This window comes from Daucus carota, chromosome 5 (assembly GCF_001625215.2).
Source record: "Daucus carota subsp. sativus chromosome 5, DH1 v3.0, whole genome shotgun sequence".
Taxonomy (NCBI): domain Eukaryota; kingdom Viridiplantae; phylum Streptophyta; class Magnoliopsida; order Apiales; family Apiaceae; genus Daucus; species Daucus carota.
This window is the reverse complement of record NC_030385.2, coordinates 582,967-600,153: the sequence shown is the minus strand read 5'-3', so window position 1 is coordinate 600,153 and position 17,187 is coordinate 582,967. Positions and strand designations below refer to the sequence as shown.

The 17,187-nt window shown below is 35.6% G+C and overlaps 2 protein-coding genes across 3 annotated transcripts; one reads left to right on the top strand and one right to left on the bottom strand.

Moving 5' to 3' along the window:
* Positions 1 to 179: 179 nt before the first annotated feature.
* LOC108221120 (uncharacterized) lies at positions 180 to 2,416 on the bottom strand. Its single transcript, XM_017395018.2, has one exon. The coding sequence runs from the start codon at positions 2,310 to 2,312 to the stop codon at positions 354 to 356; it is 1,959 nt and encodes a 652-aa protein (XP_017250507.1). The 5' UTR covers positions 2,313 to 2,416; the 3' UTR covers positions 180 to 353.
* Positions 2,417 to 4,588: 2,172 nt separating this feature from the next.
* LOC108223286 (uncharacterized) lies at positions 4,589 to 16,699 on the top strand. 2 transcript variants are annotated; one of them, XM_017397455.2, is made up of 17 exons: positions 4,589 to 5,154; positions 5,915 to 6,308; positions 6,399 to 6,470; positions 6,555 to 6,617; positions 6,829 to 7,041; positions 7,432 to 8,007; positions 8,085 to 8,840; positions 9,200 to 9,484; positions 10,185 to 10,340; positions 10,642 to 10,910; positions 11,215 to 11,635; positions 12,005 to 12,286; positions 12,569 to 13,340; positions 13,461 to 13,519; positions 14,834 to 15,313; positions 16,024 to 16,062; positions 16,324 to 16,699. In XM_017397455.2, the coding sequence occupies exons 1-17, from the start codon at positions 4,778 to 4,780 to the stop codon at positions 16,510 to 16,512; spliced, it is 5,403 nt and encodes a 1,800-aa protein (XP_017252944.1). In that variant the 5' UTR covers positions 4,589 to 4,777; the 3' UTR covers positions 16,513 to 16,699. The 2 variants fall into 2 exon arrangements, with proteins under 2 accessions (XP_017252944.1, XP_017252943.1); XM_017397454.2 differs by having other exon boundaries at positions 4,590 to 5,154; positions 11,215 to 11,680.
* Positions 16,700 to 17,187: the final 488 nt, after the last annotated feature.

Below are 17,187 nucleotides of genomic sequence, written 5' to 3'. Positions count from 1 at the left end.
TAAAGTATAGTTCAATAATATTTTTCTAATTTTTCTTTTTTTTGAATAAAAGTTTAAACGTCAAACTTTTTTTCATGATTTTTTTTAAAAATATATATATAATGTAAGTATACTTTATAGGAACCTTAAAATGCGTGCCAAAAAGTAACGAAAAGAATCTGGTAGGACGGAGGGAGTAAGAATTATTACATGCATATTTATAGCATGAACTCTGCAACTGAGAAAACAAAAAAGATTGCCAAAAGATGCTGAATATAGTAGCTATCCAGATGATAATGAAAAGGTTGTAATATTTGTGTTCTTACAAATCATACACTCAAGACGGTTGTATTCTAGACACATTGGAGTAAGCATTATCCTAAAATTCTTCCCGAGCTGGCAGCTAGTTTTTCAGCTTTAATTATCTCAAAGATCTTCTCAAGTCTCCAAATACGAGCCTCTAGATCCAGTTGTGGTGATTCGGATGGAGAACTACCAGAGCTTTCTTCTTTTATATTCACAATGTTATGCTCTGGACAACTAGCTTTCCTCACAACTTCATCATTCGCGACTGCAATAACTGAATCCGCTTCTAGATCTGTCGGATTTCCAGTACAAGAATTGCACTTATTCTGCTTACCAGAAGGAGTCATGCCTAAACAACCATTAGTTTCTGATCGACTTAGAAGTTGTGTGATTGTCATACTATCCTCGTCAACAAACTCCTCTTGTCTTTCCGCAACTTCAGAAGGACAATCTGGAGCATCTAACGTCTTCACTTCCACTCGTGCTGCTTCAGATGAATTACAGTCTTTCGAATTGTCAGGATCCACTTCTGTATGATCATCACATTTACTCATAACTGCATCTTCTTTCGGTTCAAGATTAAACCTTTTCCCAGAGTTCTTGGTCTTTCTTGACTGGCTCATTAGTTGAGCAATTGGAATTTCATCCTCTGAGATTTCCTCATCACAACCAGGCGTTTCTTCATTGACAGACATAAAGCTCTTCCACCAAACCATATACCGTGAGGAGACATCAGACTCAAAAAGTCGAGGTGGGATATATAGTTTAGTACCTCTAATACGCCTCCTATAACTGCGCCAAGCCGTTTCAGGACTCTGGTTAGGCAGAACAACACGAGGAGGAACATCTTGGTCATATCCGAATTGCATAGCTACTCTATGCGGGAGATACTGCTCGATATGGCCTGACCCAACAAGCCAAGAAACTCTCAAGCATCGAGCATATGACTCTGTTTCATCAGAATCAACTACTACCCATTGTTCATCATCTCTATACAAATTACTCAACATACAATCGCTTGAAGTTATACTGTAAGGCCGCCACATAAATAACTCTTTTGCGGAGTCCAGGGCTGCCCTCATATCTTTCACTTTCATGATTTCCACTCCATTCCACCGCGCTGATCTAGGCTCTCCCCTTTCTACCACGCTTGGAGGTGGTCTCAGATTCGGGAACCTCTCCCAAGCCCACATATGCACCAAATCACCATGACATATCGAAAAGCTCATTTCAACAACCGACTCAACAATTGAATTGTGTAACAGCCTCATGTCCCTGTAAATGCTGGCAAGAACAAGAGGTGCTAGGGCAATTCTATTCCCTCGGGAGAGATTAATAGCAGCTTGAAAATTCCTTACAGATATATGATCCGCGGAGCAAATGACAACAAACTTAGACAACCACATTGCAAGAAATGCCTCATGCTCTAACTGATCACCTCCACACATAAAATACTGCATCCATTTAGAAGCAGTGACCACTTGACCACGATTTCTGCTACATTCTCTATGAACTCTTTTCAAGCCACTCAAAATAGAAACATTTTCATCAGCTACTGGACTAAAAAACGAAGCACCTAAAACAGAGTAATTTCCCAAAAAGATAACATCTTCTAAAGTAATACTCACCTCACCCCATGGAAAAACCAAGGTGTTAGTCTCAGCACACCACCTCTCAGCAAGCCCAATGATCAAGTCTTTGTCTTTCGAAAACGTGTAAGTTGAGGCCAAGATTGCCTCATAAATCCCAGCTTGCTTCCAGATTTCCTGCCATCTGGGCTTCAATCTTTCAACCCAAATCTTCCAGTTTTCAGTAGGGTTCCTCTTATATGACTTCATTTGGTACCTTGTTTTATTAGTAATGGACTCAGGGGAGAACAGTGAACCAGGTGGAGAAGGAAGATCTTTATCATGTTCTTTCAAAAGGGGTTTCAAAAAATGGGCTTTTCTGCGAGTTGGGTTTCCTCCACTAGGTGGATGCATCACAGCTTCCCTCACTTCCACAAGAGTATCTTCATGATCTGCCATTGAAGAACCTTCAAGATTTTTCTTGAACTTCTTTTTTTCTTTAAAAAACTATACTAATTGAGAGGTGATTTTTATTGGTGCTGAGATTTAGGCGATTTTAGTAATATAGTCACCACACACGCAAACAATATGCATGCACTAAAACTACTGAATATGCATATGCAGACTGGGAAAACGAAACATCATCTCGTATTAGTTACGGTTTGCACTGCCAAAGTACAAGCACTTTCCATAGTCTATGTTTCTAATCGCCGTTTAATTAATTTTACACATTTTTAAAAACATTAATGGTAAATGATGTTGAAAATCAAACCATTGAAAACAACTATGCTTTCGGGTTCTCAACATGAAATCTTACAACGGTGTATTGGATTGAGATTTTAAAACATTTTTTTTTATTTATGAAATTCGAGGATATTCGATTGAGATTTTTTGAAATCAATTAAAATTTTGAGGTATTCAATTGAAATTTTAAATTATGCTATAAAATCTAGTGGTATTCAATTGAGATTTTAAATTATACTTTAAAATCTGATGGTATTCAATTGGGATTGTTTAAAATCCATAAAAATCTGATGATATTCAAATGTTGATGGATTTTTTTAATTTCATAAAATGATGGATTTTATGGTATTTTTCAGTGTATTTTAAGTTTTTAAAATCCCACCAAAATCAATGAATTTTAAAGCATTGTGCTTAAATCCTATTAGTTCTGTGACATTTTATTAAGAGGGGTGTATTCGATTGAGATTTTAATGGATTGTTTTTAATCCATGGATTGTATGAGATTTAAATTTCGTGTGGATTCTTGATAAAATGTCGCAGAGTTGATAGGATTTAAGCACGATACTTCAAAATCTCATTGATTTTGATGAGATTTCAAAAAATTTAAAATAAACTGAACAATGCCACAAAATCCATCATTTTATGAAATCCAAAAAAATCCATCAACATCTGAATAACATCAGATTTTTATGGATTTTAAACTATCTCAATTGAATACCATTGAATTTTAAAGCATAATTTAAAATCCCAATTGAATACCATCAGATTTTGTAGCACAATTTAAAATCCCAATTGAATACCTCAAGATTTTAATATATTTCAAACAATCCCAATCGAATACCCGCGGATTTCATGAATGCAAAAAAATATTTTAAAATCCCAATACAATACACCTCTCTAAAAATCCGCACAAAATCAAAATCACATACAATCCATTAAAATTCATAAACTAAAAATAATCCATTAATCACAATCGAATACACGCCCGTTAGTTGAGAATGGTAAGCAGAAATTTATGAAATGGACACATTTTTACACGCATGAAAGATAAACTGAATTATACCCGTACTACAAATTAAAAGGCTTGTATATGACTCCCTCTTTTTTTAATATGTGTTATTTCATTTTTTGACACAGTTTTTTAAGTTGTTTTCAAAGAGGTTAGTGATGTTGTAAAGGATTTTTTTAATCCTTACTCAAAAGAAGATCGAAGAGACTAAATATCCATCTTCATTTTTTTTCAAAGATACTAAACTACCTTCAAAATATTCAACCCAGCTTTCTTGTCAATTAAGAAGCAATCATGATATCGTTGGTATGACACAACTTTCGTAGTATAAATTTCAAATTATTTGACGCATTTAATACATACTTACGAATTAATACTGTCATTTTTCACACACATATATATTATGTATATGTTGGATGTTATTATGTCAATAATAGTAGGATATACATAATTACATATGTCATATTTGAGAAAGTTGGATGTTATTATGTCAGTGCGAGTAAGATATACATTAATTACATATATATCATATTCGAGAAAGGGGACCAGTTTTTGTACATTCTTCATCATTTTTGGAATAGATAAGCTCAAAAGAACAAGAATGATAATAAAAAAGTTAATACATTAAATAAAATAAGAGTAAATTTAGTGTTTTTTTGTAAATAAATTATAAATCTTTTACGTCCAAAACAATGAAATAAAGAATTAAATTTATCAAATTTTGTTGTAATTGAACACAAATTTCTCATATTCGAGGACCAAAGCAAACACATTACATGTATGACTACTTTTCTTCTACTAATTATATATTTTTCATTCTAATTTACTCGTGTTTGTGAATCATAAAAACAGTTCATTCTCTATCATTACAAAATTTCTCAACATTTTTGTCTACTATAAATATAAATAAAACTAGTCGACAAATTTAACTAAAAGAACTTATTGTACTTATAAAAAAGGACAACACACTCGTAGAATTATTCCTGTTCCTTTATTGATTGAATTATTTTTAACAAGAAAAAAGCATCGAGTAATATATGTATCCCCTTTCCTGAATGCCGGATCGAACCCTAAACCTTCGTCGCACAACCAATCCAATCCAAATCAAATTCTCCCGCTACATTTCCGGCGAACTCTCCCAACGGTCACTTTTTGATGCTCCGAGCCTGAAATGGAGCCCGTGGTGAACTCAGCTCTTGAAGAGATCTGCGCCGTGGGCTCTAAGGGCCTCACGCTCCCACAGCTCTGGCCCAAACTCCACTCATCTCTCCTCTCCAATGGCCTTCCGCCATGTGGCAACGTTAAGAGAGCTCTGTGGGCCAGTCTCCTCAACGTCCCGGGCCTACACTTGGAATCCCCAGGCGGAGTTTGTTACAACTGCCAGGATTCTGTTATTCAGTCTGTTGAGGAGGCGGAGAAGTTGAATTTGAAGATTGTGGCAGCTGAGAATCTGCGCAATTGTTTCGTCGGGATGTATGATATCAAGGCTTCTAATGCCGGGATTTCGGTCCAAGGACGTCGGGCTCTCGAGAGGATCGCCATTGCTAGGTTTGTCGTAAATGAAGAAATGAGCATTTAATTGATTCATGTGATTTAGGGACTGTTTGATAGTGCTTGATATTATTGTTTGCAGATATTTATTTACTTTAATTTATGAAATGAAATTTTTTGAAAGTGAACACAGCTTTGTTCATTGTGCTGTTAGCATTAGAAAAAGGTGATTAAATTTTGGGATAATTATGGTGATTAAAGTGGCTCCATTGGAGTGGGATGGTATGATGAATAACGGAAGTGATTTTAGTATAGGGTAATTGCCGTTTTATTCAGCAGCACATGCAGGAATTAAGTTAGGGTAAGCGAATTAATGTTGTTGTTAGGATTATTTGTTTCTGTAACGGAAGACGAATATGAATTGAAGGCATTGGTATGTGATCTATGCGTGTGAATGATACGCTGACGTGTCCCATAAAATATCTTAGTTGTATTGATAAGTAATAACTAAATTATATTAATTGCTTAAATGTATAAAGAAGACTTTCAACGCGGGGACACGTAGAAAACATAGATAAGTTAAAGACTAAAGCATCCGGCAACTTGGAATGATAAGTAGACGCAGGTAGGCTTTTCTACAAAAATTAACTTTGTTATTGTATTAATACGAGTTGTGACTTTAGGGGTCCTATGCCAGCCTTGGTCTCCATGTAGCTCCACTTCTGCTGCATTAGTAATATTCTTTTTCTGTTTTACAATATTAAAGTATCTACAGAACGCAGACTTAATCGTCTCTGAACGATTTCTGCATTTTCAGAACAAATGGGATCACTCAAAGTGAACTTGGTAAAGAATTTGGCATACCAGGGAATAAAATTTTTTATGTGTTGCGGAAGCTTGAATGCCAAGGGTTGATTGCAAGGCAGTCAACAATTTTGAGGAAGACTGAAGTTTCCAGTGACAGAGGGCAAAAAAATAGCTCAATCGTATCCACCAATATGGTCCACTTGTATCGGTTTGCAAAGCATTTGGGCTGTCAACAAAGACTTGAAGTTTTGAAAGAGGATAAATTGGCTGCTAATGATGCTGAAGAAAATGCACCATATGCTTCTGGCATGGTTGAAGAATCTGTCACAGAGGATGTGCAAGTGAAAGATTTTCTCCCAGAGCTAAAGAGTATATGTGATAAACTTGAGGAAGCTGATAGCAATGTAGGTTTAATTATATCTTCTTTATATCTTATTGGTTTTCCTATATACAATTAAGCTAATCTTAGTTTATGACCTCTTATCTTCTTAAAGGTTCTTATCGTGTCAGATCTTAAAAAAGACCTTGGTTATCGTGGACATTCTGGGCATAGGCGTTGGCGAAATGTAAATATCCTGAATTATGTTTAACATCTGAATTATAACATGAGGTCATATATATAATCAAAATATGTTTTTTCCCAACGTCAGATTCTTCACAGGCTGAAAGATGCATGTGTAGTGGAGGAGTTCACTGCTATAGTTAATACCAAGGTAATTCAAAGGCACAGAGATTCTGGATTTCTTATCTTGGCATTTTTTGCAATTAATTTTCTAAAGTCTGGAGGGAAACTTTTGCAAGTTGGATGTATAGAATGGGCAGTTTTTAACATGTTTTAATAGTTGAAACTTCCAGCTGAACAAATTTAATGTACATTAAAACATTATTTGATATACCTAATCTAGTAATTTTTACAAATTATAGGAGGTAATCTGTGTAAAACTGTTGAAGAAGTTCTCTCCCAAGCATTTTGAGCCCAAATCTCTTAAGATTGGGTTAGATGATCCTGATGCAGAAGAACAAGTGATATTGGGAAAGAGAGGACAAATCAATGACCAGCTTGTAGAGCTTCCTATAGAACATCAAGTTTATGATATGATTGATGCCGAAGGATCTAAAGGTTTGACAAAAACCGAGGTGTGTATTAATATATATGAATACTTATTTATTGTGATTATTTTTACTTTAATACGTTGTCTACTTCTGTATTCTCAAGATTTCTTGTCTAACACCTTTTGCCTGCCTTTACTACTGTAAAGGTACACTTCAGGTCAGACTTGAATTTTCTGCATGATAACATACTTCTGTCTCTCGTATAATTGTCACCATATATTAATACTTTATAGATTCACCCATGTACACTTGTTTAATGTTCACCTAACAGCTTTATAGCCTATCAGTCAGACTGTGAATATGCTTTTTTTTTTTAATCAGCTTCCCTTTCTGTTATTTGATAGCAACATTTATAAGTTACCATGATTGCACACCAAAACTAATTCTTTATCATATATTTGACTGTCGTGACAGTTATGCAGAAGGCTTGGGCTGAATAATAAAAGGTACAACACTCGGCTACAAACTTTATTTTCTAGGTTTGGAATGCATCTACAGGCTGAAAGCCAAAACAAAGGTGTGGCGTACCGTGTCTGGTCACATGGAAACTTCAACCGCGAAGCATTAAGTTCATTTATAGACAAACCAGATGTTGTACTTAATGACAATGAAACTAGTGTGCCAAATTCTGGAAAAAGATTTGACGAATGCTCAACTGAATATGTTCCACTGGAAGATGATTTAGCTAAGAGAGGGGATACAGTAATTGAAGGAGAAAATGAAAATGTATCAACTGAACTCGAAATATACAAGGGTTTACCAGCTGTAGGTGATTCTAATATGTTACTTGGTCCTAGTAGTTCAGAGAATTTATCATCCGAGACAAGTTGTATTATGCCAATTGCAGAGCTTCATATTGTGGATAAGGCACCTGTATCAGATGCGAGTATATCAGCTCCCAATAAAAGAAAATCGGATCCAAAGTATCTCTGTCTTACTGCGAATGCACTTAGCAAGCAAAGGGAGCACCGAATACTTGCACTGTTGCAGGTATTTGTTTTGGAATCATATATTTGTACACTTGCACTTTATCTATATCTGCTCTCATTGTTCTTCTTGTTGAACAGGAGGAGAAATTCTTGATAAAAGCAGAGCTCCATAGGCATCTTGAAAGCCTTGATAAGGACAAACAGACAACAATGGACAGGAAGACCCTAGAGCGTAGTCTAAATAAGCTTCAGCGAGAAGGACTTTGTAAGTTGATTCATGTTGGTGTCCCTGCGGTTACAAACTGTGGTCGTAGCCGAACAATGGACATCGTTCTTCATCCTTCTTTAGATAATATCACACCGGAACTATTAAGTCAGATTTATGAGAGAGTGAGGTCATTCGAAATGCAAATCCGGAATCATCAAAGCTCTGCTAAATTGAAGAAAAGTCAAAAAGCTCCTATTCTTGATGGCGTTCAAAGAATACTTCCCAGTGCCAAAGACGATCAGTCTGAGAGAATAGAAGCCATGCGTGAAAATGGTTATGTAATAGCAAAAATGGTCCGTGCAAAGCTGCTGCACATCTTTTTTTGGAGTCACCTCACAAAATTACCTGGTTGGAGTGATGCTTTGCAATCGGGTATGCATGGATATGATCAGAAGAATCCTCACAGCACTTGCAAGATGATCGAGCTAGATACAGCCATAAAAGCTATGCCACTTGAGCTGTTCTTACAGGTTGTAGGATCAACTATTAAATTTGAGAATATGACAGAGAAATGTAGGACCGGCATGTGCCTTTCTGATCTTTCAGTGCAGGAATATGAGCATCTCATGGGTACTCAGGAGACTGCACGGCTTTCAAATCTCGTACAGATTTTAAGGGGTTTAAAGGTATTATAATGGATTAAAAGTTTTTGACTATATGTTTCCTCAAACTGCTATTTGGCTTGCTGTAGTTAGATCTTAATGCTTCTCCTATCCACCAAGGAAAGCTGAAATAATCAGTGCCTTCTTTGATTTTTTCTTTCCCTGGTAGACTATTGAGTTTTGAAAGACCTGTATATATTATTAGAATTCCATTACATAAGATTATGTTTGTTATATTGATAAATGTCAATAACTTAAAATGTATTATGCATGTTCCCTCCTAAAAGTAAGATTACCTTGTGCGTGGCTTGTTGAGACAAGCTTTGTTTCTGTTTCTATTGACTTAAATTAATTTCCTAACACTCAATGAGGATTAATTGCAGTTGATTCGAATGGTAAGTAGTGAGAATTTAGAAGATGCTGCTGCAGTCTTAGATACCACTCTGACGTATTCCCTAGAACTCAAACCCTATATCGAGGAACCGGTCTCACTGGCACCATGTTCTGCAGCTTTTGTGCCATCTGATATTCGCCCTCAGTATAGACATGATTTTGTTCTTTCGAGCAGAACAGCTGTTGATGATTACTGGAACACTTTGGAGTACTGCTATGCCGCTGTTGATCGGGAAGCCGCCCTACATGCTTTCCCAGGATCTGCTGTTCACGAGGTGAACTGGGTTTATTGTTATCTTTAATATAATTTTGATATATCATATTAGAATCCTCATGTCGTTTTTGTAGAGAGGTTCTATTTAAGTTTTAGTCATTTGACAGGTTTTATCACTATATCATATGTGCAATTTCTTTAAATTGGTGATCATCTGTGCATTACCTTGCAAAACGTTGGCTACATGTCTCTAAACACATTCATTCCCTTGTATAAGAATACGTTTCTGCAGGAATAGTACAAGGTCCTATATGTATATTGATTAGTCTGTAGCACTTTAATGTGTCTTTTTACTTTAACGAAGTTCCCCAACCCCCACATTAAAGATTCATTTTGGATCACATATTCGTATGTACTTTTCCTTAATAAATAATATTATCATATCCTTTCCTGGTTTATTTGATCAGTACCCAGTCACACTGCTTGAGTAATAAGACTAAAGCTCCCACACACTGTAATTTCAAAAGAAACCAACTCATTTCCATGTTTATCTTTCGGTTCAGTCGAGTCCAGCTCTGAGAGGAGGGTTATAACTTTCTTTCAATGTTTCTTTTATTAGTAATGTTAATGTGGTGAAGTAATTTGGGTGTTATAGCTTTAGTCAAATCCTATTTACTCTACCTCTCCAGAAAGAAATCATGTAAAGGTTATTATTTCCATGTTTCTTTATGTCTAAGATGGAAAAGTATACTTGTATCTAGGTGTATCTTACCCGGTCCTGGGCATCAGCACGTGTTATGACTGCTGACCAGCGCGCTGAGCTCAATAAGTCTATTATGAAGAATGGCCCTGACAAGAAGCTATCACTCAGTGCATGCGAGAAAATCGCAAAAGATCTCAGTCTGACTCTAGAACAGGTGTGTATGCTTCTAATTTATGCAACATGGTTCTCCCTGGTGCTTATGACACCTCCCAATATATTGCTTACCTGGGAAGAAAATAAACCCTCCATTCAGTTGAATTAGTGCCAATATTTGTGTTTACTGATTGACTGTTAAAACCCGATTGCTAAAAGGTATCATCATTGCTCTTATTATTATTTTAAGTTTGTGATTACCTGACAATTCCTTGATATGTTGTGCATCCCATATTTAGCTCAGATGAATATCTTATATATCTCTTTTTATTCATTTGAAATGGTTCTGATACCTCATGCAGGTGCTTCGTGTCTATTATGATAATCGACAAAAGCGTAATACTAGACTAAAGGAAGCTTTAAATCAGGAGGAAATTCAGCCACTCCAAAGTAAACATGCCTCATCTTCACGAAAAAGAAAAAGGTCTTCAAATGAGAATATGAAGTCTACGGAAGAGTTTGGAGTACAAGAAAAAGATTTTGGCGACCAGTCCTTTATTTCAGAGTGTGCATTATCTAGGCTAAGACGAACACATCAAAGAAAGTTTTCATGGACAGAAATTGCAGATAGGTAAGACCAGCTCAACTTAAAAAATAAAATTAACAGAAGGGGGTATTAACCAAATTTGATCACTACACAGGGCATAAAACCCGCAACATCTGTAGCCCTTATAATCTGTCTCAGTGCTATTGCAGTTTTTATGCCCTGTGGAGTGATCACACACTAGAAAGGGGTGTTGAACATGAATATTGAAGATAGCTATAAGACTGTCAGTCGACTACCTATTCCTCTTTATAACTGAATAGAATGAATCTCTTTAGCTGCTTTTGGTCTTTGTGAAATCTGCAATATGCTAATAAAACTTAAATTTCAGGCAATTGGTGATAGAATATGTAAGAGAACGTGCTACACTTGGAGCGAACTTTCACCGCATTGATTGGAATGGACTAACAAATTTACCAGCATCACCAGCTGTCTGCAAGAGACGAATGACAGTATTAAATAGTAGTATACAGTTCAGAAAAGCTATGCTGAAACTATGTAATATTCTTACTGAACGATATGCCAAACACCTTAGTAAGTTGCAAAACAAATCAGTACTTGATGGAGAGTGCAGGGTAATGGTCCGTAATAATGCATTTGCTGGAAATAATAGCGGAAAGGACTCTGATGGACAGATAAATCTCGAGGACCAGTGGGATGATTTCAATAATGAAGATGTAAAGATGGCCTTTGACGAGGCTCTTCGGCATAAACGCACTGCCAAGCTGGATGTACACAGAGAAACTCATTCTGTATGTGATGCGTTTTCTAATCTACAGGAGGATGGAGAACATAATGTATGCTATACTTTTTACCAAAAAGTTTTAGAATCTCTAGTAAATCATTATAAAAATGAGTTTGATAGTCTTTCAAGTCTTTCTCCAGGTTTGGTAATGGACTTGTTTAGACACATGTTTTTTGTAGTCAAATGATTTTTCTTTGTGTTTGAGTATGTGAGGTAGTCAAAGGTCAACCCACTTCCATATTCAGCACAAAAGAATTGTCAATGTCTTGATTTCTCTGGCATGTGTTTCTCATAATATAGGGTGCTAATTTCTTTTTACTGGTATCTATTTATGAACTTCTGTTCAGGAATGTACTTTGATGCCTTAACTTTGCAGGGTCCTATTTTGAACAAGAGAAAGCGAAAACGCGGGATGAGAAATAATGTATCTGGACGCCTTCAGAGGAAATATATCAAGTTCTTGAATGGAGGAGCTGATGTTAGCAAACAAGCTTTTAAATCTTTGGCAATTTCTAATGCTGTAGAGCTATTTAAGCTTGTCTTTCTGAATGCCTCCACAGCTCCAGAGGTGCCAACTATGCTTGCCGAGACACTCCGGCGGTATTCTGAACATGATCTTTTTGCTGCCTTCAACTACCTTAGAGATGCAAAAATCATGGTAAACATTCTGACCAAGGAGTTAACAACTGTGTTCATGTGTTAATTTGGTCCGTCTGAAAATTGTCAGACCAAAACTTTAAAGCAGGAGTTGCCCACAGGTGACGAAGAGCTGAGTCTTACTGAAGGATCACATTTCTTGATTAGATTGGTTATTTTTGATGTAGTTTAATTGATTGCTTTATTCTGTTGGACATAGTTTCTGCAACTTTTCTTATCTGTTAAGTGGCAACTACATATGTTTTTGTTTTTTTGAGTATGCACCGTCTTCTTTTTTGGACAGGTTGGTGGTAGTGGCGCAAGTCCATTTGTACTTTCACAGAAATTTATCCATGGAATTTCATCATCACCGTATCCGCCAAACACCGGGAAAATAGCAGCCGAGTTCCGTAGGTGGCTCCATGGAAAAGAAAAAAACTTAATGGAAGAAGGGATTGATATTCCTGCAAATCTACGGTGCGGAGATGTTGTTTATCTATCAGCTTTACTCTCTTCAAGAGAGATCGTTATATTACCTTGTTTGCCAGATCAAGGAGTTGGAGAGGCTGAGGACTTGAGAACGGCAAAGAGAAAACGTGTTGATGAATTTTACTCTGCAGATAAGGCTAAGAAAACAAAGCATGCAATAATCGGAGAAGGTGAAATCTGTTCCCGCAGAGAGAAAGGTTTCCCTGGTATTAGGCTGTCTCTAACCCGTGCCACAATTTCTAGAGTTGACATTATCGATTTATTTAAAGAGAGGGATATTCATTCTGATGAATTCTTCTGTGGTAGAAATGAACAGAAGTTATCCTCTCATGTCGGCAGCACTAAAACTGACCATCTGAAGGAAATAGATGATCTTGGTACTGCAGTTCCTTTAAAAATTTCTGTTGATGATACACCTTGGGAAGCTATGGCACGCTATGCTGACAATCTTGAGTATATTGCATGTAATCAAGTAAGGGAGAGTCCTTTTTGTCCTCAGATTTTTAGGACTGTGTATTCTGCGATTCAAAAGGCTGGTGATCAAGGTTTAAGCATGGAAGAAATATCCATGGTTACCAACATCCAAGGTTGGCGGTGTTAGATCTATATACTATATCTCGTGATTCATGAACACATGTTTACTGCATGTAACTCCAGTTCTAATTTAAATTCCTTATACAATGATGTTGTACGCTGGCTCTTTTCAGGGGACAAGATATCAGAAATTATTGTTGAGGTGCTCGAGGCATTTGACAGAGCTTTGAAGGTTTGTTTAATGTTTAATTTGTAAAAGAAACTTTAAGGTCTTCTGTTGAAGATTAATGATTGATAATATTTCACAATAAGGTCTAGATTAAATACTCAGAGGGTAACATTAGAGGCTACTACAGCTTTGTTTTAAAGAAAAAAAGGTGTCAATATTTTAGTATTATCAGAAATCACATTATATTCTTTTTGAGTTAACACCTTCACCCTTTTATGTGTTCTCTGTTTGCTCTCACCTATTGTGATCCTTGATGATTTATTTACCCATAGTCAGCGATTAATCAATTTATGAGGGGTATATAATTTATCCTAGTTTTTTGTTGTATTTGAAAATTGAATACTGGAATTGTGTTTGTAACAGCCCACGCTAATTCAGACTATTAATGCGATATCTAAAATACAATTCTAAAAAATAATTATAAATCAAAGAATGAGCTAATATCCAAAAATCAATAAACTAGAAGGTTGACATGAGTAAACTTACAAAAACCATACAAATTATAGGACATTATGATGTCATTTACCTCCATTTTGCTTCTGCTCTTTTATCCCTTTCTTTTGGGCAATAGTTTGCCTTTGTGTCCATAATAAATTATTAAATTATGAGAATACTGGGGCATACCTCAGAATTGAACTTGAGACCTCTGCCGACAGGAGTTGAGCTTTGATACCATGTTAAGTTACATGTTCTCCTATAAACTCAAGTGTTAATAGGAGGGTTTACCAGGACTATATATCATATTTCAATAACCAATAATGGAAAGTGAAGGACTTTTGGCCGAGAAAAATCTCATAAACTGTCACACACCTAAACACATAAATGCGACTATAAATTATAGGTGTATCTGATATATGTGCTGCATAACATTGAGTGAAATATGATCCCCCTCCCCCCCCCCCCATTTTCAGCATTTCTGAAAACGTAAACCTTGATGTGGATGTGGTGTATAGTACATTCTTAATATCAAGGTGTAAATCAGGCCAGATAAGTTTACTCGTCTAGTTTGGGAGAAGGTTAATGTAGTTTCTTCTATATATAGTTATTTGTATAGCTTGTATTCATGTCATTGATGTGCAATATGTGAACTGGCATGGTTGATAGAATTGAGATAATGATGGCTATGGAGCCAATCTCATCTTTGATCTGCCTGAATATTCATAGTGGCTAGTACACTCAGTATAGAAAGATGCAATACCAGAAGGATTGTAAAACCTCTTTGTAGATAGTTGATATGGTCACGTGCACACACACATAGGTTGATGTGAAGTGGAACATTTTGGGTTTAACTTGAATCATTGGTTCTTTGCACTACAGGTTAATGCCTATGATACTATCCATGTTGTTGACTCACTATATCAGTCCAAATATTATCTGACCTCACTGGGTGATCCCCGCCAATATCGTAAGGTGGATCCGTCAACAAACTCCAATGTGATATTGGACTATCAGCACGCTATCCTCCAACCAGATAATCACGAAAATGATTCGACCAATGTACTGTCAACAAGCATTAATGATGATGTGCACAGAGTTACAGTTCTGAACCTTCCTGAAGAAATTCAGCCCTCTAGTGAAGTACAGAAAGATACCGAGACCGAGAGTTGTCAGCAGCACAGCATTCTCCCAGAAACACATCAAGTGAATGATATGTTTAAATTTCATAACGAGGATTCTTACTTGTGTAGACCAATATTGTCTTGGATAAATGGAGATGGGACCATCAATGAAGTTGTCTACAATGGTCTTGTTCGCCGTGTCCTTGGTATTCTGATGCAAAATCCTGGAATGCTAGAGGTAATGTTTTCCCTTTTTTAGCTATAATTGTGTAAAATACTTGAGCTAGTGTGATCTGAGATGTATGGTTGACAAGTTGACATGTATTACATCACTTCACATCTTACTATTTAGTCCTTTATAGTTAAGACACAGGAGACTGCCAGCAGGAGGAATATGAAGCAGTTGATGTGAAATTTTTGTAGTCAATATTGCATTAGTTCTCTCAGGTTCTCAATTAAAGATAATGTCATAAACTTGTAATACCAACTTTTTCAGAGTCAACATCGCTTTTGCAGACATGTGCCTAAGATTAGCTAGATTTGTAGCATTTTCAGGTTAATGTTACTGCTCTATTTACATACTTATCACCCTAAAGAAAACTAAAGTCCTACAGAGATGTTAAACTAATGTTATATTTAAAGATTTCTCTCATTTTTATTACAAATTGTTGGTCTAATCTTGTAGTGGAAGAAAATTGTATTTCTGATCTTGTAACACACAGAGTGGTGTTGGTTGGTTAGGATGAACCTTCATTCTTAAATCTCTTAACCAGTAACCTCTTTAAAATATCACAAATACTCAAATGCGGGTACAATTTTTTTTTTTAAATTAATCTTTTGGAGTTCGAATTATATTTTTCAAAATGGATTCTCTCAAGGTTAATTGATTTTTGCTCCTCAACATTTAATTTCCTGACTTGTTGATATTATTTTCTTTGGTAATTGCAGGTTGATATTATACGCAGGATGCAAGTTTTGAATCCACAGGTATGTTAACGGGTACCTCAATGATTTTGAGGTCGTGAAACATACTTAAATTCAATGATAAGATGATTTTTTGTGTTAGATTTAAGATGGTTGTCACTATCTTTTTCTAGATACCATACATATGGCTAGTGCTGCTATATTTAGTACCTGACTGACATCTTGAGATTATCATCTAAACTGTGTTGTTTAAGAATTTTTGTTTGGATGATAAAATTGGTTGAGCAAAGTTAGGGATGTAACCGGGCTTTAAATATATTGTAGAGCTGCAGAAAATTGCTGGAGATAATGATTCTGGATAACATCATCATAGTGCGGAAGATGCATCAGGCTACTTCTTGTGAGCCCCCTGCTATACTCGGTGGTCTTATTGGGAACAGTTTCAAGAAACCAAAATCTGTCTCTAGAGAGCATTTCTTTGCTAATCCATTGAGTGCTGCTACCTTGTTGTAAAGTGTAACCTTTGTGATATAAATTGCCCTCAGTAACTTGTTGGTGTAAGTTAAAGTAAAATGAAGTACTATAGATGTAAAGTTGTGGTTTTGTTTTAGAGTAACCAGATTAATGTACACTTGCACATCTTAAACAATGATTATTATGATGCTATCACACCTCAAACCGTAAAAATTAGTTATTTAAATTTTATAATGTTCTAAAGTTTCTTACAATCTTAATTGTCCGAAAATAATCTCTCTTATTTTGTCCCATCTTAATTTTATTAATCTTTTTTTTTCCTTCCCGCAAAACTCTTTAATAAAGAAAAGATATGTGATTGCAAATTACATAGTTATTGCTAAGCAAACCATTGTGTTTTTGGTTTTTCTCGTCAAGAGTCTAGTAAAACAATTTAGTTTTACATAAATTATGTGTTTTTGGTTTTCCTTGTCAGAGACTAGTAAAACAATTTACTCTTAAATTATTGGTTTTACTTCAATATCACATTCTAGGCATGTTTTTTTATATAATTATAGAATCATATATATATTATATATATATATATTTAATTTGACGTTTAAACTTTTCACACGCATTTTTAATTATTCAGAACGAATATTTAAAAATATTACATATTTTTTATTTTTTCGAAATAAAAACATATAATCAAAATTTTTATTTATAAAAAAAATA